This window comes from Pteropus medius, unplaced genomic scaffold (genome assembly GCF_902729225.1).
Source record: "Pteropus medius unplaced genomic scaffold, Ma_sr-lr_union100, whole genome shotgun sequence".
NCBI classification, from domain to species: domain Eukaryota; kingdom Metazoa; phylum Chordata; class Mammalia; order Chiroptera; family Pteropodidae; genus Pteropus; species Pteropus medius.
The window spans coordinates 61,338,620-61,366,168 of NW_024349800.1; the positions used below are offsets into that span (position 1 = coordinate 61,338,620).

The following is a 27,549-nucleotide window of genomic DNA, read 5'->3' on the forward strand; positions in this document are numbered from 1 at the left end:
AAAGATGCTTCACTTGTTTCAGATAGCTGTGACACGTTTGAATTTTAGAGGATCAATAAATAAAGCTCTCTTTTGCTTTAGAACTTGGAACCAGTTGAAAAAATAAGTGTAATATAGGAGATAAAAATATCAGCTTCTGTAATGATAGCAGATGGATTGGGAGATGTGGTTTAGATGTGCATTCACAGTGGGCTTTCACCTGTTTTATCCCAGAACTGACCCTAGAGCTGCAAGGCCCAGCACAATGAGCTTACCGTGTGGTGGCAGAGCCAGCCAGGGTCTACCCTCTGCAGGCTGGCAGAGCCAGAAGGGATGCCAGAAACAACAGAGCTGAGCATGGCTTTGCTCCATTTCCCAAACTCGTCAGTCGATGTTTCATCTCCTTTAGACAGAAGCCTTTGTTCTTTTTTTTTTTTTTTTTATAAAGCAGCATTAATACGTATTTGTACTGTTTGTACAAGGAAAAGCCCCTGTTCTCCATAATCTTTGTTCCTGTGATATACAGTGAGGTACACCTTACTGTTCTGTCTCTGCATCATTGACTGTAGTTGAAATAACTGTTTTAGGCTCATGGAACCCAAGTTCTCATTTTTTCCAACTAAATGAAGAAGAAATGAAAATTTGGGAGGACATTTATAAATTTATAAATCATTCATTGATCTGTGTTTTCCATATCATATGCTTCTTACTTTGTTTTGAATATTTAGAGCTGAAGAATTTTCTGGAATTTTGGATCTAAAACATTTATTCTAGAATTGTAGATAGTCTTACTTTGAATACCTCAAACAGTGCAGTTTTCAGAGTCGGTGGCTGTTTTTGAAGTGTTCTAAGTGTATTATCTCTTTAAGTATAGATTGAATATTTAGAGCTGAAGAATTTTCTGGAATTTTGGATCTAAAACATTTATTCTAGAATTGTAGATAGTCTTACTTTGAATACCTCAAACAGTGCAGTTTTCAGAGTCGGTGGCTGTTTTTGAAGTGTTCTAAGTGTATTATCTCTTTAAGTATAGATTCGCATTCTCAAGTCTCCACAAGAGGTAAAACCTGGTGAAAGGCACTACAATATGGCAAAAAGTTACCCAAATGAAGAAAAGGATGCTTGGGATGTGAAGATGTTGCTCGAGGTGGGTTGTGGAATCCTGGGTGTGATGCTGTTCTTACCGCTTTGTGATTTCAAATGTGCAGGTCATGGACTTTTTACATTGGAGACCGTAGGTTGTTAACAGTAGAGGTTTTTAAAGTAATATGTGGAGCCTTTTTAAGAAAAGAAAAATCCTCCCAAAGCACCAGTGCTGGCTTAAATGGATTTCGATCTTAATTTTAGTAACATAAAACTAGGTATATGTGCTTTCCTGTAAGTTTATATTTATGATTTCTACACATTGGGGGCTGCGACCCACTGAGGAGGTGTCAAAGTGTGGAGCCTGACAGCTGGACTATCCCCAGTGCTGGGCTGCTCTTAGTTTTCGAGAACTTCTTTAAAAAGCTTCCAAGCTCTTCCCTTTTGTCCAGCCCCCACCCCGTCAGATGACAGCCTGCCTGTCCCCTGCATCGATGGGCAGGACCTGAGGGGAAGGAGCACTGTACTGCACGGTTTGGTGCAGACCCGCAGTCAGTCGTAGAGGACTGTTCTAGAATATTTGGTAGAAACATTCTTCATCTGATGTAATAATCTAATTAAGAATGCTTTTCATTTTCATAGCAATTTAGCTTTGACATAGCTGAAGAAGCATCTAAAGTCTGCCTAGCTCATCTTTTCACGTACCAGGATTTCGATATGGGGACTCTTGGATTAGCTTACGTCGGGTCTCCCAGAGCCAACAGTCACGGTGGTGTCTGTCCAAAGGGTAAGCTTTCCGTCTGGAGTGGGTTTGCGGGGGTAGCAAGCCGATGGGTCATGTTACAACTCTGTACCGAGCAAGCAATTTGTCTCTTTCCTTTTTCTTTAGCTTATTATAGTCCAATTGGAAAGAAAAATATCTATTTGAATAGTGGTTTGACCAGCACAAAAAATTATGGTAAAACCATCCTTACAAAGGTATGTTCTTTTATTCTTTAAAAGTACAGATTTTGAGTTTATTGTAGTAGTTAGACGTTTATGTAGGTATTTTTAAAAACAGTAATACGTCTTGGGTTTTCTTGTTTCGGCCTAAAAAATCACATATTCTTTGGTGGGAAATATGAACGCGAAAGGTATAAAGAATAAAATAAAAGTTACTTGTCAAACCTCTTTGAGAGCCATGAGGATCATTGTCTTTCCTGACGACATCCCCCCAATGCCCTTTGGGCGCTCGTTTCTGGTCTTGCAGTGTTGTCCCCAGACTCTCATTTCCTGGGCCCATGTGTCCTCTCGGTTCACACCGTCATTTTGGCGTGGCATATCCTCCAGGAGCTTCCAAAGAAAGGGTGCCCGAGAGGCACATGCCTGAGGTTTTGCGTATCTGGAAACGTCTTGACCCCCTCTGAGACTTGATTGTTAATGTAGGCGCGTAGATTCTCTCCTTGCATCCGAAGGCGCCGCTCCATTGGCTGTCGATGTTTTGTTTTGTCTTCCTGTTAAAGAGCCTGAACTCATTCCAGTTTTTTATCTTTAGTATGTGACCTGTTCGTTTTCCCTCTAGAAGATTTCAGGATCTTGTTTTTGCCCGGATATATCCATTAGGAATGTGTTAGGCACATCCTAGAAAATTTAGGTAACGAAGTCTAATAAACAGTGACTTAAATAAGGGGTGTGTTTGCTTCAGTCAGCAGGAAGTTCGTGGACAGCATTCTGCTCAGCGATGCTGTCAGGTCCAGGATCTTCTTTACTCCCCACCAGCCATGTGAAGCACAAGGCCTTTGTCCTCATGCTTATCACCTCATGGTCACAAAATGGTCACCTTCTGCGTTGTGGAAAGTCAGACAAAGAGCATAGGCTGTCCCTTTTGCAAAGCTCTAGAAACCCTACCCCTGGGCTTCTGCTTATATCTCAGTGGACAGAGCCATGTCCCATGACTGCCCATACGCTCACGGGAACGTGGGGAGGTGGCTGTTTTAGCTGAGTACATTGCTGCCTGAACAGAATTCAGGATACTTTCAGGATCTGATTAATAAGGACCCTATTTCAGATAGCAGGGCCCAACTGGCCAAAGCAGGTGATGGTTCGGTATTGGGAAATGATGTTTTCTTTACATGCTTTTTAAGGAAGCAGACCTGGTTACAACTCATGAATTGGGGCACAATTTTGGAGCAGAACATGATCCGGATGGTCTAGCGGAATGTGCCCCAAATGAGGACCAGGGAGGAAAATTCGTTATGTACCCCATAGCTGTGAGTGGGGATCATGAGAACAACAAGGTATGTGTCCTTTGGAGCTTCTTTATGTTGTTGGGAAGGAGAGAGGCTAATTATAATGAGCTCAGAGAGGCTCCATTCCAGGCTCCATTCTAGGCATGGAACTGTATGTTAAAAGGTACCTCAAAACTTGGTTGTGTGTTTTTAAGTAAAACATGGTCCATCTAAATCTGGTTAAAGCAGTCCTTTAGGTCTGAATTAATCACGTGTAGATTTGGGCTGCACAGAAAATTAGTAATAGTTTGGGCTTGTGTTGGGGTTCTCGACTGCAGGGTGTGGCGGGCTCGGGCTTTAAGTTAAATACTCCTGTCATTTCACTTACAGTTTCATTTATTTAAACTCTACATTACTTCACAATTTGTGTTTTCATAACCTTGTGCCACAAACACACATCATTTGCCAGACTCTTAAGTGCCTGTGGGAAGGGCCCTTGCCTTCCTTGCTCCTGCTCTGTCTCCAGCGTCTGGTAGGGGAGGAGGGGTACGTGGCACGTTGTAACCGTGCCGAGTACATAAGTGAGTGTGTCACTGTGAGGGTCTCTGATAGAGCCCGCCAGCTGACAGAGTGGCTGCGACTAACTCTTAGAGTCTGAACGAACAGTGTTCATAGACGTCTAGTGTTTTCATTTCACTTGAAGTTAAGCAGCACCAGGCCTGTGAGGAGAACGTACTGGTTTCGATGCTGTCAGGAGGGCCGGTGCGAGGGCTGAGCGAGTCCGTCTCTAGTCAGGGAAGATGGTAAAGCAGTTGTCTTGACTCCTTTTTTATTTCAGGTCCCTTAAATGTCTTTACTATAAAAATTAATTGGAAGATCCCTTTTAACACATTCAGTAAGTGTTTCTGTTTAGGGTGGTGGGTCTTGGCTGTCTTTCCGAAAGTATGCCATTGCTGTCTGATTCACTGGTGATAGTCACCTTTGCAGGGTCCTGTGTTCTCTACTCCTCGGGCTTCATGGCTCTTGTCTGGAGTGAAAGTAAAGCCATTTTAGCAATTGGCAGGGCACTGTGGAGATTCTACCTCAAGAAGTAACTGAGCCTTCCCTGTTTCTTACCCCATTTCAGGCGGTTCAGAAAATGGACTGTTTCAGAGCTCTTGGTTAAACTTCCTGAATACAGAAGGGGGCCTTCCGTGGTTCTGTACTGCAAGCGGGGACACTAGGGTGGTAGAGGCTTCCTTTGAGACACTGGTCACCTTAGAAAACTCAGGAATGTGTTACAGTCTTGGGGACCCTTGAAAACATTTAGGTAACAGTTTAGAATTTATCTTTAATAGACTGCATGTAGTATGCCTCTTACTAAGCTCAACTATTTAAAAACTTTAAACGTGGATCATTCATAGAAATAGCCAGGGAAGGAGGAGGAGGGAAACGGGAAGCAGACCCTGTTCTGCATGCCTGAACCGTCATCTGGGAGGACGATGGTCTGTGCCTGGTTCTCGCTGTCACCGCAGCGTTGCCTGACCCAGGACACCTTCGAGTCCAGCCTGGTGCAGCTCCCGACTCCGCGCGGCTTGTCCTCTCCATGGCCTGGCTGGGAAGTTTGGGCTCAGCATGTGCATGACTTGCCTTCCTGTGAGGAATTTTAGGGTCCTAAGCAAATTCACACCAGCTTTTTCGCGTCGTGCAGAGGGAGATAACCGAGTTTCTATAAATGCACTTGGAGATAGCAGCGACAGAACTTGACGCCCCTTCAGGTGGCTCTGATCGTGACGTTTACATTGAGTTTATTCCTAGAGAAGTGGCGCACACACTTACGTGGGAATCACCTTTTATGTTCTTTTGGGTCCTTGTGGCCTTTCTTCTCTTAAGATGTTTTCAAACTGCAGTAAACAGTCCATCTATAAGACCATTGAGAGTAAGGCCCAGGAGTGCTTCCAGGAGCGCAGCAACAAGGTGTGCGGGAACTCCAGGGTGGACGAAGGGGAGGAGTGCGACCCCGGCATCATGTACCTGAACAACGACACCTGCTGCAACAGCAACTGCACGTTGAAGGAGGGCGTCGAGTGCAGGTGAGATATGGCACCCGGCCGCCGGCGTGGCAGGCTGTCCAGCTACTGCGGATGGGGCACAAGGGCTTTTGGAATGGATTAGGGGCGCGGGCATGTGCCTGTGTTGACCCCTTTGCCCTTTACAGCAAGAGAACTGGTTTCTGGAAGGCAGTTTGATGTCGCATGGCAACATCCTTAGTCTCGCATGCTCCTTGGTATAGCAGTGGCACAGTTCGAAGACTCTTTTCTGAGGAAACAGATGTACAGGAAAGTTGATTGACAAAGACATTCATGTCTACAGTCTTTTATAATAGAATAATGGGAACAGTCAAAATAACAGCCCTGGGAGGCAAGTGAATGTTGTATCTATGCGGAGCTAGTGTCACAGAGTCCTGTTTAAGGGCACAGGCCACATGTGGGGAACACAGGTTACATGTTGGAAGGGACCTATGTCTCCATTTTCATGACTTCTGAAAGACCAGTGCCTGGCTTAGAAATAGGAGGGGCAAGCTTAGTTGGCAGCGACTGACAGATGGGGCTGCCTGCAGTGCATGATGACAGTGTGCTGAGTGGCAAGGTGGCTCGGGCTGCCTAGTTTCTTGACCGTTGGTTGCCTTGCATCCTTTTTTTTTTTAAATTACTATATTAAGTTAATGAAATTATTAAGTTAATGAAAACCAAGGATACCAAGGTGTATTTTTTAGAGTCACTTTGGACCACCCTATACTTTCTGCACTGCTGCTGCCTGATTCCACAGTAGCAAGGGTAGACATGGCATGTGGAGGCGGTGCAGCACCCAGGAAGTCTGGTTAGGCAGGAGTGGGTGCCCCGGCCAGACCTTGCTCTGCCGTCTTCAGGGCCCTGAAACCAGACTGCAGGTTTGCTGTGGGGTTGTCCTTTGACTTGAACTGTCCCTGTCTGCTCTTCTGCAGTGATAGGAACAGTCCTTGCTGTAAAAACTGTCATTTTGAGACTGCCCAGAAGAAGTGCCAAGAGGCTATTAATGCAACTTGCAAAGGCGTGTCTTATTGCACAGGTATGTCCTCCTGTCGTCCTGGAATGCTTTGCTCAAGCGTGCGCGCGTGTGTTTGGAAAACAAGATTGTTTCATTTGGATGAAAACAACCCTTTTTTAACCTCATGTTCAAAGTTGAGTTGATTGTACTCCTTAGTGTGTGGCACACTTGTCCCTGGTCTTTTTCATTCACTTCATTTCCATCCCTTCATTCTTCCACTCATAGGTGTCCATTCTGACGTGTAGCATTTGTCTGGATACGTGTATATCCTCGAAACGTAATGTGTTCTTTTGTGTCTGTGTGTTCAACATGCCAAAATGATCCTCTACCTTTTAAACTCAATACCATGTTTTTACAAAGCATCCCTTGTGCTATGTAATATCTGTGTCTTTTTTTATGAGTCTGTTGAGGGCAGCAGCATATGCTGAAAATACAAGAGCAGCACGGAGCGTCTCTGTGAGCTTGCTTTCAGGAGCAGCAAGTTTGTTGACACACTGAATGCCCACCGCCCGTAGAGGGTTAGACCAGAGGCAAGTGGACAGTACCTAAGGACGTATATATTAGGGACTTAATGAGAGGCTGCTTTAGTTTGAAATAGGGCAGATTTCAAGTTTTGTGTCTCTGCTCCACAGACCTTAAAGTTGGAATTCTTTTGATGGGTTCCGTCCTTCCGCCAAAAGGCTGGGGGCCTCAGAGCTGGGGGCACATGCCATTGTTTTCATGTGGCTTTTCTCTTCCTGTGTTGACTTTAACTGCTTGTGCTGCTCATTTTCCAGAATGAGTCACTCATTGCGTCCTCTCTTCCAAGTTTAACATCTTTTGATGACTTTTCTTTGTCCTTGAGACTCGATTCATTCAAGAAACATTCGCGATGCACGTACAGTGTGCTGGGGTTGGACGTAAGCCTCGTCCTTAATAGGTTTGATCTGTGCTCTGGGGAGCACGCCCACTGCTGGGGCGGGGGCGACAGGAAAGAACTGTAGGTGATCAAACAGTGCCGAAGGTGAGCTGGAAGAGAAGTATGTGTGATGGAGCGTGACGGGGTGAGGGTCACCAGCTGAGGGTCCTCAGGGGAGGTCTCAGGAGAGAGGAATCTAAAGGGAGAGAAAAAGCCAGCCGATCTCCCCCGGGCATTCCGGGCAGAAGGAACAGCCCGTGTTAAGGTTCTTAGGTGAGGAAGACCGTGGCGGGCGAGGAAGGCGGAGGCAGGCCCTGTGGCAGAAGCACGTGGGCGCGGGAAGTGGGGGCCCAGGCCCCCATCAGCGCCCAGAGGGAGTTCGCTTTTGGTCTGCGTAACAGTGCTAGGCGTTTGTTTCACTAGAGTTAATAGGACGCTGCTGTTTTTTAGACGTTATGTTTCATAATAAAAAGGCAGGAGCAGAACACGTGGAATGTTAACTGGTGGCTGGAGAGAGGCCTGGGGACGGGTGGAGACACCTGGGATCTTGGCACGCAGTGCCCGTTGGCGGCCAGACGTAGGCCACAGCTACCCTGCTGTGGGCCACCTTGTCCCCTCTGCCAGGCCCAGTGTCCAGTGTCATGAGAATCAGCGTGGCATGCCCCGTAGCATGGAGCCTTGCTTAGCAGTGGGTGACTCATGGGTCCCATGTGCTTCCAGGGAACAGCAGCGAGTGTCCCCCTCCTGGAAACGCTGAGGACGACACCGTGTGCCTGGATCTCGGCAGGTGTAAGGACGGGAAGTGCGTTCCGTTCTGTGAGAGGGAGCAGCAGCTGGAGTCCTGCGCGTGTAATGGTGAGCACACTTCCTTGCACTTGGCCAGGATGGCGGTGAGAACCCCGTGGGGTCAGGTGTGGAGACAGACTCTGGATTCGGGTCTGAGCCTCCACCTTGTCTGCGAAAACTGACCTGTTAGTTTTCCTTCTTGCCACATTCGCGGACCGTGTGGCGGGCGTGGGTGTCATAGGAGGGAATTTGTTGTGGGTGGGTGGGCAGACGGAGGTCTGTCCTTGCCCCCCACCCCCGTGTCATACACGCTGTGAGAGCAGCAGGAGCTGTCTGTGTTGCTGTGATGCCCCTTCGGGACATCACTAGAGAGCTGATTCCCGCACTGAGCCCTGTCGAGGTGTCTGCCGTTGTGGACAGGGCTGGGCCTGCTGCCCTGTGCTCTCTGCCGGAGGCCCGGGGCAGGGGCCTCACTTAGCAGTGGGTGGCAGCATCATGCTGGCCTCAGAAACTTGTCCTCAGGTTTCCACGTGATTGTTGGAACCACTGGGTCTAAGGAGGGGTTGTTGGGTTGACTGGGCTCTGAGTTTTCTGCCCCATCTTAGAGTTTTGTTGCTTTCAAAACAAAAAACCCAGCAGTCAAAACCAGTGGGTTGGGAGCTCAGTATCCATACAATGGATTAAGTGGCTCTTCCTGGTGGAGTAACCAGCAAATAAAAAAGATGACACAGTAGATGCCAAATAAATAATGTACACATCAGGGGTCCCCCACCTCTGGGCTGTGGACCCGTACTGTCTGTGGCCACATGGCAGGAGGTGATAGGTGGGCGAGCGAGCGAAGCTTCACCTGTATCTGCAGCCGCTCCCCAGTGCCAGCATCACCGCCTCAGCGCCACCTCAGACCATCAGGCATTAGATTTTCATAGGAGTGCCGGTCCCCGGTGCCGCAAAGGTTGGGGACCGCTGATGTACGGTGTGAGTGGCAAAAGGCTTAGGGTGCCCAGTAAGAACACATAGTAAATGCCCAAGAAACGCTCGATAATGAATGGACAGGTTATCGTTTTCCTTTTAAAGTGGTTTTTCCTGCCTGGGCGTTCTGGTTGATTGTGACTTGCCCTCAGTGAGTATAAATACGGACTCGCCCCAGGGTGAAGCGAAGACCGTCCCAGGCTGCACTGCCAGTTTTGTTGGGCGTTTCCGCTGTTGGTGTGGGTGCCGGTGGCTAAGCTGACGCCTGGTTGTTCCTGTTCCCCACGTGCTGTCAGAGGCTGGCCTCCATGGAGCAGGTCGCCCTGCACAGGCCGTGGTGCTGTCACACTGGCCATTCAGAGCCACACCCGTGGTGTGTGTGTGGGCGGCAGTTCTGTCCTAGCTGTGTTGGCTCTGGCTTTCCATAGTGTCCTTTAAACTGAGAGGCCAAGGGTCAAAGGCAGCACTGTGACAATGTGACGAAGGGCAACACTTGGTATTACGAAAGCTTAAAGCAGAATAAAGTGCAGTTGTTTTCTGTGTAAATGTTTACCTCGTGGCCTGACTCAGCACTGAGGAGTGCGAGCGCAAAGCATTCCGAGTGGTGAAATACGGATAATAGCTTTTGAGATTAAAAATAAACGTGCTCTCTGGAGAGGCGGGGAAGAGAGCCCCGTCCCCGAACCCCAGCTGTGAGGCACTCCCGTTTCAGAGACGGACAACTCCTGCAAGGTGTGCTGCAGGGACCCCGCGGGCCGGTGCGCGCCCTACGTCAACGCCGAGCAGAAGCACTTGTTTCTGCGGAAAGGGAAGCCCTGTACAGTCGGATTCTGTGATGTGAACGTGAGTGTGTCCCGCGTTTTCTGTAACAATCAAAAGGGAAGCCTTTATGTTAAAAATACTTGATGATGCAAATAGAGGGAAATCAAAACAAAAGCTGCCATGTCCTTTAACCCACTGTCCCTTCTTCTGTAAGAGTCTGTCTGCTGAGGTGTGTGGGTCCACGCTTCCCAGAATAGGGGACCCTGAATCCAGAGACTGGGCAGGACCTCAAGGGGCTTTGGCACAGGTGGGTGGTTTCGGGCAGTGAGTCCCGATGATTTGGCTTTCTAGGTCAATCAGAACACTAACATTCAAAAATGCAAGTTTGATTTTGAAACTGACTGACTAGGGAATATCTAGAGGCGGCCTGACTCACCAGTCAGACCCTTTGTTCTCTGCAGAAACGTAATTTTATTCGTGCAAAACATGGGCGAGGGTTGAGGGTCAGAGGGGCATCTCCAGGCAGCCAGGTCGTGTCCCACTGAGTGTGCAAGGGTGACCAGCATGGTCCTCACTGGGATGCTATCGTTTGTCTCCCGGTAATTCTAAAGTCACTTGTAAAAGCTGACTGGTTGTGAAGTGTCAGTGACAGCATGTCCTACTTTGTTGAGTACTCGTTACCCTTAAATTACTGCTGGTGTCAAAGACGGGCCCTGGATGTCTGATCTACAAAGGCTTTCTCCTGACAGCTGTTTCCGTGAGGCCATGTACCGTGCATTTCTTTTAGGGATGATGCTGTACGCTTTCTGTCTGCAGGGCAAATGTGAGAAACGAGTACAGGATGTCATCGAGCGGTTCTGGGACTTCATCGACCAGCTGAGCATCAATACTTTCGGTAGGTGATCTCCCGAGGCGCTGTCTGCTTAGAGCTCAGTTGGTTTCTGTGTTGACATTTGAAGTGTGGCTTCAGACTCACATGCTCCAATCCTGCTGTAGAAGATGGATTTGTTTTGCAACTGCACAGCGTGGATGCACACGTTTTCAGACAAAGAAAAGAATACTTAGTTAAAATACTGGCTTTGCTAAAAAATGAACAAGATAGCATAAGCATGGTTCAGTCCTATCACTGTAAATCGGAATCCTGTCTGAGATGAGATTTATTTAAAAGTGGGCCTCAGATTTTGTAGAAGGAGGTGCTGTGTTCTCTGGAGCCCATCATTTAGAGTTTAGTCACAGAAATACCTGGAGAGCAGCGACACCGTCTTAAGCGTCGGTGCCGGGGGCAGCCCTCTGTACGCTCCCTCCGTTCAGTTACTCCAGGGGTCGTCTTGACCACTCTGTCATCTGTGCATCGGGGCAGTTTCTGAAAGGGACCTGTCGTGTGGGGAGGTGGCACTCCTTCCTGTACTGGGTCAGTAGTATCTAGCCAGCAGCCTGTGGCATTTGTCACAATGATTATATTCTAAGAGTCTTTTCGATTTATGAAGTATTTTGATCAAGACGTTCGCCCTTTGAAATTGTTCACAGGGAAGTTTTTAGCAGACAACATCGTAGGCTCCGTCCTGGTTTTCTCCCTGCTGTTTTGGATCCCTTTCAGCATTCTTGTCCACTGTGTGGTAAGTCACCATTTATAGGTAACAAAACATTTTCGTAAAATTTGGAGCAAATCCAACCATGTAATTTTTGGAGAAAATATTTTCTTAACAAAATCTGACCTGATCCCTGGGAAAGGATGTCTTGTTAAAAGCCTAGCGGATAGTCTCTTAAAAGAATTCTTGTTTGTGTGCGGATGTTTTATTCTCAGGTATAATTTCTGAGGGATTTTGTACCTGTAAGCACTGGGACCTCTGATGAGTGAAGGTCCCAAACGGGAACATTTTTCGGTGGCTTTGCTGTAATGGAGCAAACATCAAACTTCGGCATTCCCACGGGGGTGCCCTCTGTCCCCCGATCCTTGGCATTATCCTTCCAGCGAATAAGAGCGAGCGGTCTTTTTCATCCCCACTCACGATGAGTAGCTGCTAGTGAGTCAGATTAGGCTTCGTCTGAGGAGCTCCAGGCACCTTGTAAACTTGGGACTCGCTGTCGACATCTTCCTTACAAATCCATTCCCCTTGCCTCGCTTCTCTGGGGAAATGAGGGTTTGTCTGCAGGAGCGATAAGGTCAGACCCGGGCTTCTGGGCTTTCACAGGAGCTCTTGGAGAATTCCAGCACGGTAGCCTCTCCGAGCGCTACCGCCTCCGCTTCTTGTGTTGCCGGCGTCTCGGGCCTGGGCTGCCCCACTGCGCGGCTCCCTCGGGATGCAGAGTGTGGTGGGTGCGGGGAGGAGCGACTCTAGGCAGCAAGCGGCTCTGCTAAAGCAAAGCTGTGTTTAAGTGCCATGGTCAAAGCTTCAACAGGTAGGTAGACGACAGTGCCATCCACCATGGCTGCTTTTACTTGAGCGTCACACCTGCTTCGATTACAGTGGAAGTCACACTTTGGACCGTGAGGCCTGACCCTTGTCCGAGCAAAGCTGCTGATGGGAGGGAGGGAGGTGGCCTATTTCTGACCACACAGTATGCTCAGGGCGTCCGGACTAGAAGCCAGGCCTGGGTTCGCAGGCTTAGCCTCTTGCTCGTGCCCGTTGTCATCTGTGACTTGTCAGCCACAGGCAGAGGCTGGGGGCAGTGGATGGAACCATGTGTTCAGCCTTTGTGGAAGTGTGACGTAAGTTATGAGGCCCAGTTACTTCAGGAGTTTGGGCCACAGAAACTGGAAACAGCTGAGTGTCAACAGCTGTGGCGGGCTGGGGCAGAGCGAGGCCAGAATCAAGTGAGACTATGTGTCCAGCCCCTTGGCCTCCGCGGTGGCCTGAGGCCAGCGTAGCCTGGCACAGGCTGGGATGGGCCTTGGGTCTGACTGCCGAACCCCCGGGGAGGTGCCCTTGGTATCCTTCTGTCCACAGGGCAATCGCAGAAAAACAGCACTTAAACCTTGCCTTACTTAAAAACGCAGTTCCTTCAAGTGCAACGGAAACACTTCTAGGCAGGTGGCAGAACTCAGTTTATGCAAAAATGTTCATTCTCATTTATTGAACCTGCTGCCACTTTCCACAACTCCAGTTCCAGGTTCTTCACTCAGTGTCAGGAGGAGCCTGGGAGGAAGGCGCACCTCACCCAATTTCGTCTGTGGCAGTGACCTTTTCTCCTGTTGTTGTTTTTCTAGGATAAGAAATTGGATAAGCAGTATGAGTCTCTGTCTCTGTTTCACCCCAGCGTAAGTATGTCGCATGACCCTGCCAAGCAGAGACCTTTGGTTCACTACCGCAGCTGTGGCGGCTCTTTGGGGGAGGTCACGTTGTAGCAGGCAGGGTCGAGGCTGGGTGTTAAGGTCAAGCCCGTGACAGCGGTCACAGTGAACAGATGGAGGTTTAAACAGTAGCGCTTCTCCAGCCCCCCTCCTCCCACTCAGCTCTGAGCCACTTCGCTGCTCCACACCGACTTATTTTGAGATCTTTTCCTGTCTTGGGATCTTAACTTGATAGTTACTTTTTTTATAAGTTCTCTTGGGTTCTTCCAATGGCATGTCGTCAGGACATTTGAAAGCTAACTTTCTGAGTGACTTCTGAGTTGAAGGAGCCTCACCTAGTGCTCTCCTTAGCACGAGGGATCACGGCACCAACAGTGTGAGGCCGCTGGGTGGGTGAGGTTGGAGCTGTGGGACATGTCAGTCATATTTTACTCCCATGTCTTTCCAGAATGTCGAGATGCTAAGCAGCATGGATTCAGCGTCAGTTCGCATCATCAAGCCCTTTCCTGGGCCCCAAACCCCAGGCCGTCTGCAGCCCTTGCAGCCCGCCCCCGTGATGCCTTTGGTGCCTACAGCCCCAAAACTGGACCACCAGCGAATGGACACCATCCAGGAAGACCCCAGCACGGACTCGCACATGGACGAGGATGGCTTTGAGAAGGACCCCTTCCCAAACAGCAGCACAGCGGCCAAGTCATTCGAGGATCTCACGGACCATCCAGTCACTCGGAGTGAAAAAGCCTCGTCATTTAAGCTGCAGCGTCAGAATCGTGTTGACAGCAAAGAAACAGAGTGCTGACTCAGATACTGACGCTCTGAGCTTTGACTTAAGTGTGCAGAACGTTTCCATAGATTTGACCTAAAAATCACTGCATATATTTTGTGAAGATTGGGGAGATACAAGGAAGTAACTTCCCAGCAGTGCTGGCCATGTGTTTGGACTTCCTTCTCTCTGTCGTACTCGTGTGGTTAGGCCCTCTCCTTGTGGACAGGTAAGGTGAATCTAGCTTATTTTGAGGCTTTCAGGTATTAGTTTTGATCTTTAAGATATCCTTCAACCTGTGGTGCAGAAGTGAAAATACAGCTGGATCACGTTATAAGTATTTCCATTTTTGTAAATCAACCTTTTATATTGGTAACAGCGCCGATTAGGGAAATGGTCAGTTTTCTTTTTCATGCACTGTAGTGATCCGCCGAATTCGAGGCACTTGGCAGTTACTCGTGAGGACAACTGGAACAGATGTTTTACCTCCGAGTAAGGATGGGGATGAAACCAAGCCATAAAACAATCTGGTCTAGTGAGTTGCAAATAGCTAGTCAAATTTACAGAATCCTGCCAACTCTTCAGGGCCCTAATTTCCTGGGCAGTTTTTTTTATGTTTTATAAGTATCTTCATGTATTTCTAATACTGTTGTTTAAATAATTCACCATAGAACCTAAACTACAAAATAAGAGTATGGTCGTCTCTTTTTCAAACACTACTGGTCAAGAGGGCATGTGAGGTTTCCTGCCCAAAGAACAGGTGGTTCTGGGTGGGCCAGGGTGTGATGTGCTGGCCAGTGGAGGGAATGCTGCCTCACAAGGCCTTATTTCTTTGCCAGTGATTCTCAATCACCCTGTGTACTAACCTGCATGCAAGTGGACGTTTGCATTACTTCTTGCGTTAGGATTCTGGGCCGTGTGCATTTACTGTGTGAAGGATAAGTCATCAGATGAATTCTGATTTCCTTAAAATTATAGTAAAAAGCTTTCTCCCTGTAAGTACTGAAATTTGCTCATCAGTCACCATGGTTAAATGAGTTAACTTGTAAACTCTGAGGGCACTTAACCAACCTGTGACAAAGTGTCATTTTTACTAAGGACGTTTGTTACGCAGATACCTGTTACACTAATACTTGAACTTACACCTTGTGGTATTTGCTGTCTTTTAACTAGTCGTGATTATATTTTAGTTACACTCTTGGAATCTGATGTAAAGAGTGAGGTGTGTGGGTGTATGCGTGAGTGAAGCAGTTCCCAGCTGAGTGTAAGAATACCATTTTTATAAAATTGTGACTTTTTAAAAAACAAAACTGTCTTTACCTTTTTTCCACTTACAGAATTAAGCTGCTCAGGGGGTATTCTGTAGCTGTGGCACTGATGACACCTGCATCAATCAATAAATATTTAATATCAAAACAATGTACCTAGGTACAAAGCTTCCCTGAAAAATAATGCTTTTATTAATCTTGGTAGCAAATGTCAGTGTTTTTTGTTTCAGGGTTATAAGAAAAAGTTTGAGAAAAAAATATTCTTTGATCACTTATCTTGAGATTTTTATGCACTGGTGACATCTCATTCTGTAAATTAACAGCCAGCCTCGGTTATTGGTGGCTAATGGTCCCCATCTCCCAGAAGACTGAGTTCCGGCTTTGCTTCTGCTATGTCTCTCCAGTAAGGGAGCAGCAACGGTAGGGAAGAGACTTTCTTCTCTATCAAAGGCCAGAGGTGTGAGAACAGAAACTCATTTCCCTTCGGTGACAAATGGAGTCCATCTGACAAATAGGATGAGAAGTCCTGCCAAGGGGGAAGAGGGCTCAGTTAAAGGTGTGCGACTAAGGTGTCTAACGCCAGTGTGTAGATTACATGCATGTTACAGACATTAAGCACCTGTGCTGAGACATCCTTCCAGAGAGGCTTAGAGTGAATGTGGCACATTAACGTAATCAACAAAAGGAAGTGTGTTGTGTTAGAGCTCAGGGCCCGGTCTGCCGGCTTGTTTTGGACTCTTAGGAAAGTTATTATTATTAGGTGGAAAGAACCCATGTGACCCAGGCTGGGGCAGTCACTGCTGGCCTAGGGTCCCACCTCCCCGGGACAGTGACCGTTAGAGCCCGGGTGGCCTGTGAGTTCATGGCTTTCACAGACTAGGATTCTGATTCTAATGGCGCTTTCCCGGACCTTCATTTTCACTTGTGTTGACACCCAGGAGTGGGACTGCTGGGTCCTGGGTGTGGTTAACTCAGCTGGTCTTCCTGAGTGGCTGCCCATTCTGCAGGGGGATCAGCTTTTTACCTTCATAATTTGTAAGTGGGCTTTCTGGCTTTAAAGACAATTAGAACTACATATCTTAAAATACAAATTTAGCCAGTACCATATTCTACTAAATCACTGTTTTGTCTGGTAACAAGCTTTAACCTCCCCCCCACTCCGTATTATAAAAACCTGGCCTGGATGTTCTTAAACATGGACCATTTACTAATTTATTTCACTACATGCTAATGGTTAAAGGGCTTCCTACAGCTCAGGAACCAGGTCAAGCAGTGTGCTGGGTCTGCAAGACGTCCCGGACCCCCTATGTCCCAACTTTAACTGGTGAAAGGGACAACTGTCTTTGCCCCTCAGAGCCACACACAGCTGAGTCATTTCTGTGGGACCCTACTCACCCCAGTAGGACTGAGCAAGCCACCCTACCTGCCCGTCCTGCTGCATCAGGGCCCACAGGTCAAGCACGTCAGTCCCACAGTCCCGGGCGACACGTAAGCAGCCACTGGCGTATTCACCCACCACTGAGTTCAGGCGATTTAACTTGCAGCCTATTGAGAGAAAACGCAGGTGGCAACTGATAACCAAGTACCGGGCCTGGTGCAGGTTCTACTGACCTGGATGGACAGTTGCTCAGTTCTAGGACACTGGCCCGGGACCGGCGTGTGGGGATAACACAAGGAAGGGCCTCACAGGTTACTGTACAGTTCAGAGGACGAGGGAGCCTTACTGGTCACCACGGCCTCCTGAGGACACTGTGAACAGAGGTCCAGAGGCAGGAAGGACCCCAGGGGAGCCAGGCTGGTGGCCAGTAAGGAGTGCTGTGCCGAGACCCCTGAAGTTTTATATGTCAGAAGCCCCTATGCTATGGTGGAAACATCACTTGTAGACTTTCGACCAGAGAAGGTGTAGGCACGAATGTCATCAAGGCTAACTCGAGGGTCAGCAAACATTCTCAGCAAAGAGCCGGACAGCAAATAACTTCAGGCTTTGTGGCACATGCTCTCTGTTGGCAGCTACTTGACCCTGCTTTGTAGCTCAAACGTAGGCAGAGACAGTAGGAAACCAGTGGGCTTGGCTGGCTTCAATAGAATGTCATTAGCTGTCGCCACTGGGTCGTAGTTTGCTGACCCCCAATCTAATGTGGCAGTTCCCAAACTTAAGTGGATGACAGTCACCTGGAGGACTTACTGGGCCCCACCCGAGAGCTCCAAGTTCCCAGGTGGTGCTGATCTGCTAAGCTAGGAGCACACAAGAACCATGTCGATGGCCCAAAGCCTGGCTGAATAAAAACAGTAATATTTTACACCAGGACCCAATGCACACACATCTACACGAGTGACACAAGTCTCAAAACAACGCCTGTGTTCTCAAAACAATGCCTGTGTTCTAGATACTGATTTTTTTCTATTATGTTCCATTAAAAAAATGCCCTAAGACACTTAGTTTCAATAATGACAAATGGGTTGTGACCTGCAATTTGAAGAGCACTGACCCGTCTAACAGCTCTGGCCATCGGCTCAGCATGAACATGTCCTGCACAGCAGACTTACTATGGGGACAGGCCGTCCCCGATGCAGGCAGAGAGCACTGGGATGGCACCCACTGGGGCTCTGCTTTGCCCTCTGGAGCCAACAGCGGGCCTCTGTCCTCCCTCTTCCCTCTCCACTGTGCTCCTGGGGAGTGCTCCTGGACATCGCTAGATCCTGCTTTGGTACTTTCCACAGACCTCTCTCACTGCCTCAATGCCACTGACGACGCTGCTGCAAACACCTGACATGACTCCCTCGCTTCATGGCCTAACAGGCCGGAAGTGGGTTCTAGTCATTTCTGTATCTTGAGCACCTGGCCATGGCCTGGCATAGCATGCAAAGGTGCAAAGAGGAACAGCCAGTGGGGATGGAAGTGCCTCCAGTGGCAACGAGGCAGACACCTTGGCCTCAGCACCAGGCAGAGACCACACCACGCACCTGGCCGTTCTGAGATGCTTGCTCAGCTGTCAGCATGGTTCTCAGTGCCTTCGTGAGCATCCTGGAGTTTGGCCAGGCCAGGGGCCCCCCCAGGGGTCATCCAGAGTGAGGCTCCCTTTTCTGTGTTGACAGTTCTCAGAACGTAAGAGAAGGTATACTTAATTTTAACGTGTTTACTGAACACAGACTGGCATGGATTTACAGACCCCAAGAACCTGAGACCCACAGGCTGGACACCCCCATCCCATCTAGGTTCTCCCTGGGCCTCACGTCCGGCCCCGTGAGCATGCCATGTGTTTACCTTCCGCGAGGCACTCCTTTTCCCACGCTGCCTCACAGAGAGGGGGTGGCGTGATGAGAATGACCCTGTTCTCTGGGACGTCCACGGATCTCAGATACTGCACTATGCTCTTTAGATTCGCCACGTACTCGTCCAGGGGGATGTGCTGCTTGGGGTTCTCGTCTGTTCGGGAGGAAGGTGGATCCTTTAACCCAAACGCAGATTTGTTTACGTGACAGTGAAGATTAATACACGTTCACAAATACGTATGACTCCTGATGTCACTGGGGAATTGTCTAGTACCCAGGACAGGACGAGAAGGGGGAAGAGTTCAAGCACACAGTTCTTCCTAAAATAAGACTTCGACAACAGTCCTTCCGGCTCGGGGCCCCGGAAGCACTCTCATCTTTTCTCCTCTCATGGCCATATGGCTATTAGAGGAATTTGTGAAGAAGTAAGAGCCCAGGTTGTGGAGTGAGACCGCCCAGGTGCTATCCTGGCTTTGTCACATGCCCCTGGCCAAGTGCCCAACCTTTCTGTACCTCAGTTTCCTCACTGGTAAGATGAGGATGAAAATAGGGTCTATCTCATGGGGTGACTATGAAAATTACATCAGCTGAGTGTGCAAAGCATTTACAGTGAGGTGCCTGCCACGAAGGAGGCACTAAGTGTCAGCTTCTGCTTCTGCCGTTATGGTCACAAAGGATCACTTCTGATGGGCCACACGTAAGCATCACAGAGCTCGCTGCAGGCCACGTGCAAACCACACGCAGGTGTGATTACATCAGGAACAGAAAATCACTCACGATCCTACCACCCAGAAAACTGTTGGCAGCGAGATGCACCTCTTTCCGGCGTCTTCCACGTTGATATGCATACTTAAAAAAATGGGGCCCCATTAAAGATAAATGACCACGTTGTGCTTTTTTTTCACATGACATTATGAGCACTTGTTTCCATAAATAGTCCTCAAAAATGTGTTAGGGCGACCACAGTTGAAGCTTCTAATTCCTTACTATGCTGCCTGTTTCGCCATCATCGATGACGTGTCCCCGGCTGCCTGTGAGCATTTCCCTGGGCTGGGTTTCTGGCTGCGGGAGGTCCTGCGCGCACGCCCCCACGCGGCTTTCAGAAAGATGGCAAGCCTGCCCTCCGGGACGTAAGGGAGGCCCAGCCCGCTCCACACTCGTCAGCTCTATACCTATCACTGCTTAAAAGTGCTTTCCCATTTGAGTCAAAAAAGCAGAATTCCTTAATTTGCCTTTTTTGGGGAACTGAAATTTTCACTCGTTCTCAAACGTATTGACTTAACATTCTCCTTTTGGAGTATCTATTCTTGCTTTTGCCTATTTTTCTATTAGTGTAAATTTTTTTCTTGATTTACACATTAAAGACCTTAACCTTCTGATTGCCATGTTTCAGCAAATATTTTCCTCAATGCGTCATTCTTTTTTTATAGTTTTGACATAAGCTATTTTATTTCACAAACCTATTTTTTCCTTTGTAATTCCCTCCACTGCTTTCATGCTTTCAAGTGTTTTTCCCTAGCCTGAATTTGATAAAACGTAACCCTTCCTTTTTCTGAGTTTGCTTTCTTCTGGTGTTGATGTACGTGCAGCTATGCCTTCGCCTCCCTCCAGGCGGTTGGCTTTGTCTCCACTACCTGAGCTTAGTCTCCTTCCGTCATCGCCAGCCTGAGCTGTCCCCACAGTGTGCCTGTGACTAGCAGGAAGTGCTGCTGGGAAGAGAGAAGCGACGGCACTGGATAAACCTTTGGAAGGTGCCCAACGTCCCAAAGTCAAGGCTGACTCTTCTTCATGCCGCACAGAGGGCTCTCCTGTCAGGGGAGGAAGACAGAGGCCTCCACACGGTCACTTTTTCCTCTAGTCACAGCAGCAGCTCTGAAAACGTGAGGGATGTGCCTCCTGTTCCCAACCCGTTTGCCGTCACCCAGGCTTCCTATCTGCACCTGGGTCTGGGGCAGCTGCCCTGAGCTGCCACTTCATTAGTGACTCAGTACGAGGTGTAGGGCGAGCGCTGTGCTGCCAACACATCAACCAGAGGGAAGAGCGAGACACCGGGCACAGCACCACAGGGCTGGAAACCACGGGAGCACTTGGCACTTCGGGTCTGCTAGCGACCCAGGCATGTAGAGAATAGGTCGGGCATAAAATTCACTGACATTAGAGACAGAGGAAGTACACATAAGTACTCGGGACTCATAAATTCGGCAAAACTTAGCTTTTAGGAGACAAGTAAATAGTGTATACATTTAAGTTTGCTATAACAGAAATTAAAAATGAACTAGAAAATACAAAAATGCCTTTACCTTTTAGTGCACTGTCGTTGGCACCAAAGAAAATTGTAACTGCTACCGGATTGTCTAGAACGTTCCCTTTCTTGATTAATCTTGGAAGGATAATTTTGGCCCATCTGGTATTATAGCCTGAAAAGCCACGATTCAGAACATCACATTTTCTGAAATGAAAAATTAAAAAAAAAAAAAAATGAATTGTGGACAAAACTGTTTTCGGTCCCCCAACCAACCTTCAGTGAGGATGTGCTCTCTCTGGGCTCGTCCTGCCCTGCTCTGCCGACACCCCAGGTTTCACCCAGGAAAGAACAGCTAGCCTTCCTCAAGGCATTCCGAGACAACGGCAAATCTGCCATATTCCTCGAGGGAGCTTATGAATAATTACAAACGAAAGGGCTATGATTTAGTCTGCAGACTAGCTGATTTCTCGCGTGGTACAGACAGGTGCTTTCAAAATGGAGTTTACAGCAGATAGGCATTAACCTGAGCAAGCACCTTAGGTAGAAAGTCACCTGTAGCTGGAACTCACATGTAACAATGGTTTGTTTAATGAGGGTAAGTGTATAGAATTTTTTTTTTTTTTTTCAGACTATTTTCTTAGAGTTTTAGGTTTATAGCAAAATCGAAGGAGGTACAGAGAGCTCCCACTTACCCCCTTCCCCCACTCATGCAGTGCCTCTCCATGAGCAACATCAGCGTGGGGCATTAGTTACAAGTGACAAACCTATTTTGACCATTATTATCAACCAGTGGTTTTGTTTGAAATAATTTTAGTAAATATATTCATTCTGTTTCACTTTAAACCAGTTCATCAACAGGCATTTTTTCCTTTATAAAAACATATGATTTGGTTCACGGTACTGTATGGTATAATGAAAAAAAGCCATGGATCTTAGCTGGTTGCCAGGGTTTGAATCCCAGTCCCTTCTATCAGCAGCTGTGACCATGGGTACGTCAGTAGACGTTTAAAGTGGTCCAGAATAAAAAAAGTTTTAAAAATGAATCTTGGAGTTCATTTTATGATTAGCAAATTGTGTGGTTCATGCTGGTGTATGGTTCAAATTCCTGCACATAAATAAGCAGAGATGCCAGGCCACCACTGAGGGACTGCGGGCTACGTGGCCAGGCAGCAGGTGCCAAAGAGCAGCAGGAAGGGACTCGGTTTTGACACGACTATGAAAGCTTCCGAGGACAGCGACGAAGAGATTCGGCTACATTTATTTCTGAGCGTGACTCAGGGTGTTCTGTGTGTAATGGAATCCTCTCAAACTGACAAGGTGAGCCTGTCTCACAATCGTCCAATGAACAAGAACAGCACTTGAAAAGCAAAGGGCAAAACAGTGTCCCCCTCAGGCCTGTGCAGTGTGGTCGCAAAGCTGCAAGGTCTAGAATCAGAGTGGCCAGTGCCCCTGAAGGGCAGTGAGGCCATGGCCATCTGCTTGGTTTTTCTGAGCCTCGCTGTCCCCACCTGTAAAAGACAAACGCTAACACCTAACCCACAGCTGCCATATGTTGAGGTTATGTAATAACCCGTTATGTCAAGGTGAAATGCAGAGAGCTCAACACATGGCAGCTGTTGCAGACTTTTTGAAAAAATCACCTAAGGAGGCGTGAAGCGGGGAGAGCTGTGAGGCTCAGAACTGTGAAGGGTCCCTCTGAAAGGGAAGGACATTTGCATTTCCCTTGACCGAATAACAATCAGCAGTGCCGAAGTTACTCAAAAAGCTAAAGAAATGGAAAAATTAAAAGCTTTTATATAAATTCATGGCTAATAATAGGTATTAAGTGTAGGTGAAGGCAGGAAAAGCTAAATGATTTCAAACATATAGGCTCTGAAAGATTGCCTTCCAGAAAAATGGATATTAGGTGTTTTATAAATGGCAACAGGCAAAGGTACTCTTTAAAAGCAAATAATGGAATCTTTTAAAAATTGAAAAAGGTGAGTTTATTCTATCTCCTTCAAACCAAGTATTTTTTGGTTAAAGAAATACTGTGATAAGGTTAAAGTTAAAATATAGCAATAAAGTTTAAAAGTTTTAAATGGATTTAAGAATTAAATCATTAACTTTTGTTGATGAGAAAAGATCTCAGTTGAAGATAAAACTTAAAGATGTCACTATGAACACAATTACATATTTTAAATGTGCTAGCCACGTAATTAGTACAGGAGGGCAGTCACGGCGTCTCCCCTCAGACTCGGAAATTAGGGTAAATGAAAGCACTGAATCCGCTGAGGGCTGTGCGGATGGCTGAAGTGGACATTAGGGGCCTAGGTCTACAAAAGTTCACCCCAAGTACTAATGTGGCCACAGACCGTGTGTGTCCATCAAAAGGGTAGCTGTTTGGTATGGAATAGAAAGGGTCAGTTCTGGCACTAAAGGAGGGTGGACTTGAATTGATTGGTCCCCCTGCAGTGAAAGCAGATGCCAGTCACCCTCCAGGGTCCCTATGACAGAACCCATTGTGCCCCACACAGCCTCCTAGCACTCCTTGGAAGAACACGGGCTCGGTTAGCCAGCGTCAGTGTCCCCTCCACCTGGCTTCTATCTTTTGTTCCCTGAGTGTGTCCAGGAGAGAGAGGCATTCTTGGTGGGTGGAGCCCGAATGGGGGAGAATTCGCCCAGGTGAGGCCACCTTGTGGGCTCAGCCAGCAGCCACTCAGTTTTGTGCTCTGTACAAAAGAATGCTTTTAAGTTATATAAACAAGGCATAACAGACCACACATTGTCTCCAACTTTGCCCTTTCTTGTAATTACTTTAAGTTCTGAAAAATAATTACTGAAGTGGTCTTTTAGCACTCATACTGGTAAACTCAATTCTGATAAGATTTTCGAGCTCAAGTTAACTATGAAACTATTTACATGCTGGAGAAATTTGAAATGCCTGGAGTTTTTCAGGCCACTTGAATAGTTAGCTTTTCAGTATCTTCTATTTGCTCAGAAATGGTTAACAGACTAAACGGTTATGGGATTACTAAAATAAAAGCACTTGCCAAGTTCCAGGCTCAGCTGAGCTGGCATGAGCAGGTGACCCTGAGAGCTCCAGAGGCTCAGCAGGATGCGCTCTGGAGCCAAGCCACCTGCCACGTTGTAGTTGTATGAACCTTGTCATTTATTTAACCTCTCTTCATCTTTTCTCAGCTATACAATGAGTAAGAGAATAATAAAATTGTAGGATACTGGGAAAGATTAAATGAGACAATACACATGAAGCATTTTAAAACAATCTCTGGCATCTGGTAAATATTAAATAAGAGCTAATACAGCCCCATTTTACAGAAGCGAAAACAGGAATGAAATGATACTTTCATGTTTTTAGATTAAGTCCACTTAAACAGAGAAAACAGTAACAGAAAAGGCTGGAAGGTCAATTTTTCATTTCTAGTTTAGGAGAAAAATGAAAGAAAGTGAAGATATTTTCAAACACATTTCACATTTAGAAATAACTTAAAATGTTTTCTTGGTGTGTTAACACTGATAAAAAAATCATCAATGATAAACCAGTAGTACACCCAGCCTATTTCTTCTAGAGGAAAAAACAAAACTCTTGTTGATCAGTTCACTGATACCCCAAACATAAACATTTGTGTCTGCTGTTTTCAATGTGGAAAATATTTATAATCATTTTATTAACCTCTTCAGTTAGGGCATTGTTTCCCTTTTAATGGCTTCCTTAGCATACATGCAAATTAAGTTTGGCAAAAAAATACCCAAATCATTACTATATTTTATAAAGAAAATTTTTTTTGGGGGGGAACCTCTCCAAAAATGAACACAACTTTGTGAATGTATCCTTTTTTTCAAATGAATGCCTCATCAATCATTTAAATCATACCCACCATAATAACTTGTTTCTTTTTGGATGGTGAATTAGATGGTGTTTTGTTTTGTTTGATCCAGCCCCCTAACACATTTTTCACAACTTTTAGGGATTGCTTTCACTTCGTGGCAAAGTTCTGCTGCCAGGGCAAGCCCATATACACACCGACTAGGACAGGCCAGCAGAGGAGGAACTTACTGTCTGAAACTTTATCATTTACCCTCTTTTCCTGAGATACGAACATCTATTCCATCAATAAACACTCAAGTATCAATTAGAAACTATTCTCACCTGGCAAGTCTGTCAGCCAGTGATGCTCCCCATCCACCCTGATGGAAGGAAAACTGAAAGAAGAAAAGTTAATGTGAGCAGGGCATTCTGCTCAGCCATCCTGCGTTCCCTTTGCACTCCCTGCCCCTTGGCCTCCATCCTTCTGGTCGCTCAGAGGTCGCTAGAGGGATTCCTGTAGCCCCGCCTCAGCAACTCTGGGAATCAGAGTCCTCGTCTCTAGCAACTGGATTTGAGTCAGTGTCTACATTTTACTGAAATCTAGTATTAGAGTCACTGTTATCTAGAAAAGCTACTCAAAAAAATCTACGTCTAAGAGATAAAAGCAACGGTATGTTCAGTTAGGAAATGAAGTCCACGCTACACCTTTCTGTAGCTGAACAGTAAGAAAATTAATTACAGAGCTCAGGGTGAACATCTTTTGGTAAACGTTCCCAAAGAATTTGGAACGCCCTTACTGCTCAGATGCCTAAAAATTGTTATTATTGGCATACACAGAAAATTCGTTTATGAAGCTGAATGTTAGGGGGGGAAAAAAATCACAGGAAAGTAATTTAAAAAATATGCTCCCCCTCCGAAGAAAGAACGTGTATTTCCACGGTTTTCCTTGGTGTGAGTTAAAATGATTCCGGATGAAAAGATGATCTACTTTACTCCTGGAGACATTTTATTCGAGATCAACCCTGTCCACCGCAGGAAGCACAGAGTGAACTGGTTCCCAGTGTGTCCGCATGGGACCGGCCGCCCAGAACTGCGGGAAGCGAGCCAGCCGCCAGCGGGGTCTGTGCAGGTGGCCCCCTCGGGGCCAGAAAGCGCTGTGGGCGACGAAAGCACGCTCGGTGCAAAAGAGCTGCCACTGACGAGGAGGACACTACGAATACGGCGACGCGCCTCAGCTCGCGCCAGGCCCCCCCAGATCCCCACGAAGAGTGACAAAGCGCTGCGAGCTCGGGCTCTGTCGCTCCCCGGCGCGGCCTGGACAAGCCCCTTTACTTCCCGCACTCATCTGTACGGCAGCGCCGGGACTAAGGAAACCTGCGTGCAGGGCCTGCGGGGCGCGCCGCCACCCGAAGCTGCTGGAAGCGGGAGCCCCGCCAGGGTGCTGCCAGGGCCCCCGGCGGCGGCTGGGGCGCGACGTTCGCGAGGTCGCGGCGGCCTTCGCAAACGGACCCCGCCTCGGCGCTGGGGAGCGGCCTCAACGACCTCGTGACAGAAGGGGGACAACGGGGGCCGCGCGCGGGGCGCAGCCGGGCGCCGGTGAGGCGGCCAGGCCCCCGGGCCCTCAGCAGGGGCGTCGCCACGGACGCCCTTGAGGCCGGGGCCCGTGAGGGCCGAGCTGGGTCTGCGCGCCGGACGGGCCGAGCGGCGGTACCTGGGTGATGGAGTCGCCGAAGAGCAGCACCCGAGGCCAGACGAGGAAGCCAGCGACGCCCCCAGCCTCGCACAGCGCCATGGGCCCGGCGTCCGAGGGGCGGAGCGGCCCGGATATCCCGGCGGGGCGCGCGGCGGGGGGCGCGGCACCTGCGCAGTTTGATTTCCCCTTGTCGCGCGTTCGCGGCCCCCTGCCTTCCGGTGCTCCTTGAGCACGGCTCCTTCGATGGCCGCCCGGCCGTTTTTAAGATGTACAAGACCTGTTGCGTCTTGGAATGCTCGTTTTTGCCCGTTCACAACAGCTCGCGTCCTGCATTCATTCGCTTCCGGGGAGCCGCCCTCTGGCCATTGTCGCCAGTCCGTCCCCCAGGTGGAAACCACCCCGTAAAGGAGAGGTTTGGTGCTGCCACCAGATGCAGCTTCACCCCACCGCCTGCAGGCGGGTTCAGATTTCCAGCAAATGGCAATAGAACAACGGAAGGAAGTACTTCCAAGGAATTCATTCATCACATGACCATCTCTTGTTAAAAAAACCATTTATCGAAGGTTGTGATCTCTTTTAAGGACAACTTATTCATGACACTTGCTAGACGCTGGGGCAGACTATTCAAGGGCTGTCGTGCAGGAGTTTGGGTAGGGGAGACAGATGCGGTGCAGCTCTCAATACAACAAATAAGGGGATTCACAGTCAAGGAGCAGGAGGAGAGCGCAGGCGGTGTGAAATTACTGCGGTAGGAGAATCCTTTGCGAAACTGACCCAACGTGGTTCTTGCTGAAACCAGACTAAGGCGGCCAAGGACAGAGCTGAAGGTGGCGCCTCATCAGAGAAGGCTGAGGAGCCCGACTCAAGTTTGCTGGGAGTCCTTCTCACCACAACCATGCAATGACGTGTGACGGCTGCGATGAATACCAGCTAGAAAGTGTGTCTTGAAACAACAGTTTTAGGTGAAAAACACAAGGGCCAGGAGAGCAGTGTGTAACAGAAAAGCTGATATACCTTTTCTGTGGCCTGGAAGTGAGGTATCTGCTGGGAAACAGGCTGGAGCTGGAGAGGCAGGCAGCGTGATGCAGCGGGGAACCAAATCTTTAGGCCAGTGGTTCTTGGGCTTCAACCAAAATCCCGTGGGGAGCTTTAAAACGTGCTGGTTAAGGAGCCTCACTCCAGGCCAACCAGCTTAACTTCTGATGGTAACACGTGGGCATCAGGGTATTTTTTCTGCTCCCCAGGTGATTCCATTGTGCAGCTAAGGCTGAGAACCCTTTAGGCCAAGTCCAGGTGTTTAGACTTCATCCTAATTACAACGAAGCAACCCAGAAAGGTTTTTAGCAGGGGAGGCTTGAGGGCTGATCTGTGTGATTTAGAAATCAACTACAGGCATACCTTGTTTTACTGCATTTCACTTTATTGCACTCCAATTTTTTTTTTTTAAACCCTCCACC

At 47.9% G+C, this 27,549-nt stretch overlaps 2 protein-coding genes across 11 annotated transcripts in view; one reads left to right on the forward strand and one right to left on the reverse strand.

The window, feature by feature from the left end:
* The window catches only part of ADAM17 (ADAM metallopeptidase domain 17), a 37,027-nt gene extending 21,912 nt beyond the window's left edge, over positions 1-15,115 (forward strand). Inside the window, exons 8-19 of the mRNA XM_039888084.1 lie at positions 1,013-1,126; positions 1,705-1,849; positions 1,952-2,040; positions 3,186-3,338; positions 5,142-5,341; positions 6,253-6,356; positions 7,954-8,088; positions 9,701-9,831; positions 10,567-10,645; positions 11,278-11,366; positions 12,959-13,009; positions 13,491-15,115. Coding sequence (XP_039744018.1) covers positions 1,013-1,126; positions 1,705-1,849; positions 1,952-2,040; positions 3,186-3,338; positions 5,142-5,341; positions 6,253-6,356; positions 7,954-8,088; positions 9,701-9,831; positions 10,567-10,645; positions 11,278-11,366; positions 12,959-13,009; positions 13,491-13,841 — 1,641 coding nt within the window. The 3' untranslated portion in view covers positions 13,842-15,115. The remainder of the gene's footprint in view (positions 1-1,012; positions 1,127-1,704; positions 1,850-1,951; positions 2,041-3,185; positions 3,339-5,141; positions 5,342-6,252; positions 6,357-7,953; positions 8,089-9,700; positions 9,832-10,566; positions 10,646-11,277; positions 11,367-12,958; positions 13,010-13,490) is intronic.
* On the reverse strand, positions 3,648-26,631 carry IAH1 (isoamyl acetate hydrolyzing esterase 1 (putative)). 10 transcript variants are annotated; one of them, XR_005658407.1, is made up of 7 exons: positions 26,111-26,631; positions 20,647-20,795; positions 18,339-18,500; positions 16,497-16,618; positions 15,350-15,599; positions 15,141-15,189; positions 3,648-5,567 (listed from the first exon to the last, which is right to left on the reverse strand). XR_005658407.1 is itself a non-coding variant. In XM_039888100.1 (6 exons), exons 1-6 carry the CDS (start codon positions 26,189-26,191, stop codon positions 15,417-15,419), a joined length of 750 nt encoding a protein of 249 aa, XP_039744034.1. In that variant the 5' UTR covers positions 26,192-26,264; the 3' UTR covers positions 15,243-15,416. The 10 variants fall into 10 exon arrangements, 2 of the variants coding, with proteins under 2 accessions (XP_039744034.1, XP_039744032.1); XR_005658406.1 differs by lacking the exon at positions 3,648-5,567 and adding an exon at positions 10,198-10,737; XR_005658405.1 differs by lacking the exon at positions 3,648-5,567 and adding an exon at positions 10,198-10,766.
* Between the last annotated feature and the right edge of the window lie 918 nt (positions 26,632-27,549).

What these genes read in the sequence shown, in the direction of transcription:
- IAH1 (XM_039888098.1), bottom strand. Translation starts at nt 26,616, where the DNA reads ATGAATGAATTCCTTGGAAGTACTTCCTTCCGTTGTTCTATTGCCATT. An exon ending in AAAGGAGTGCCTCGCGGAAG is followed by an intron (nt 16,619 to 18,338) that starts GTAAACACATGG and finishes TTCTCTCAATAG; the next exon opens with GCTGCAAGTTAAATCGCCTG. An exon ending in TGATGCAGCAGGACGGGCAG is followed by an intron (nt 15,600 to 16,496) that starts GTAGGGTGGCTT and finishes CCCCCTTGGCAG; the next exon opens with GACTTCTCATCCTATTTGTC.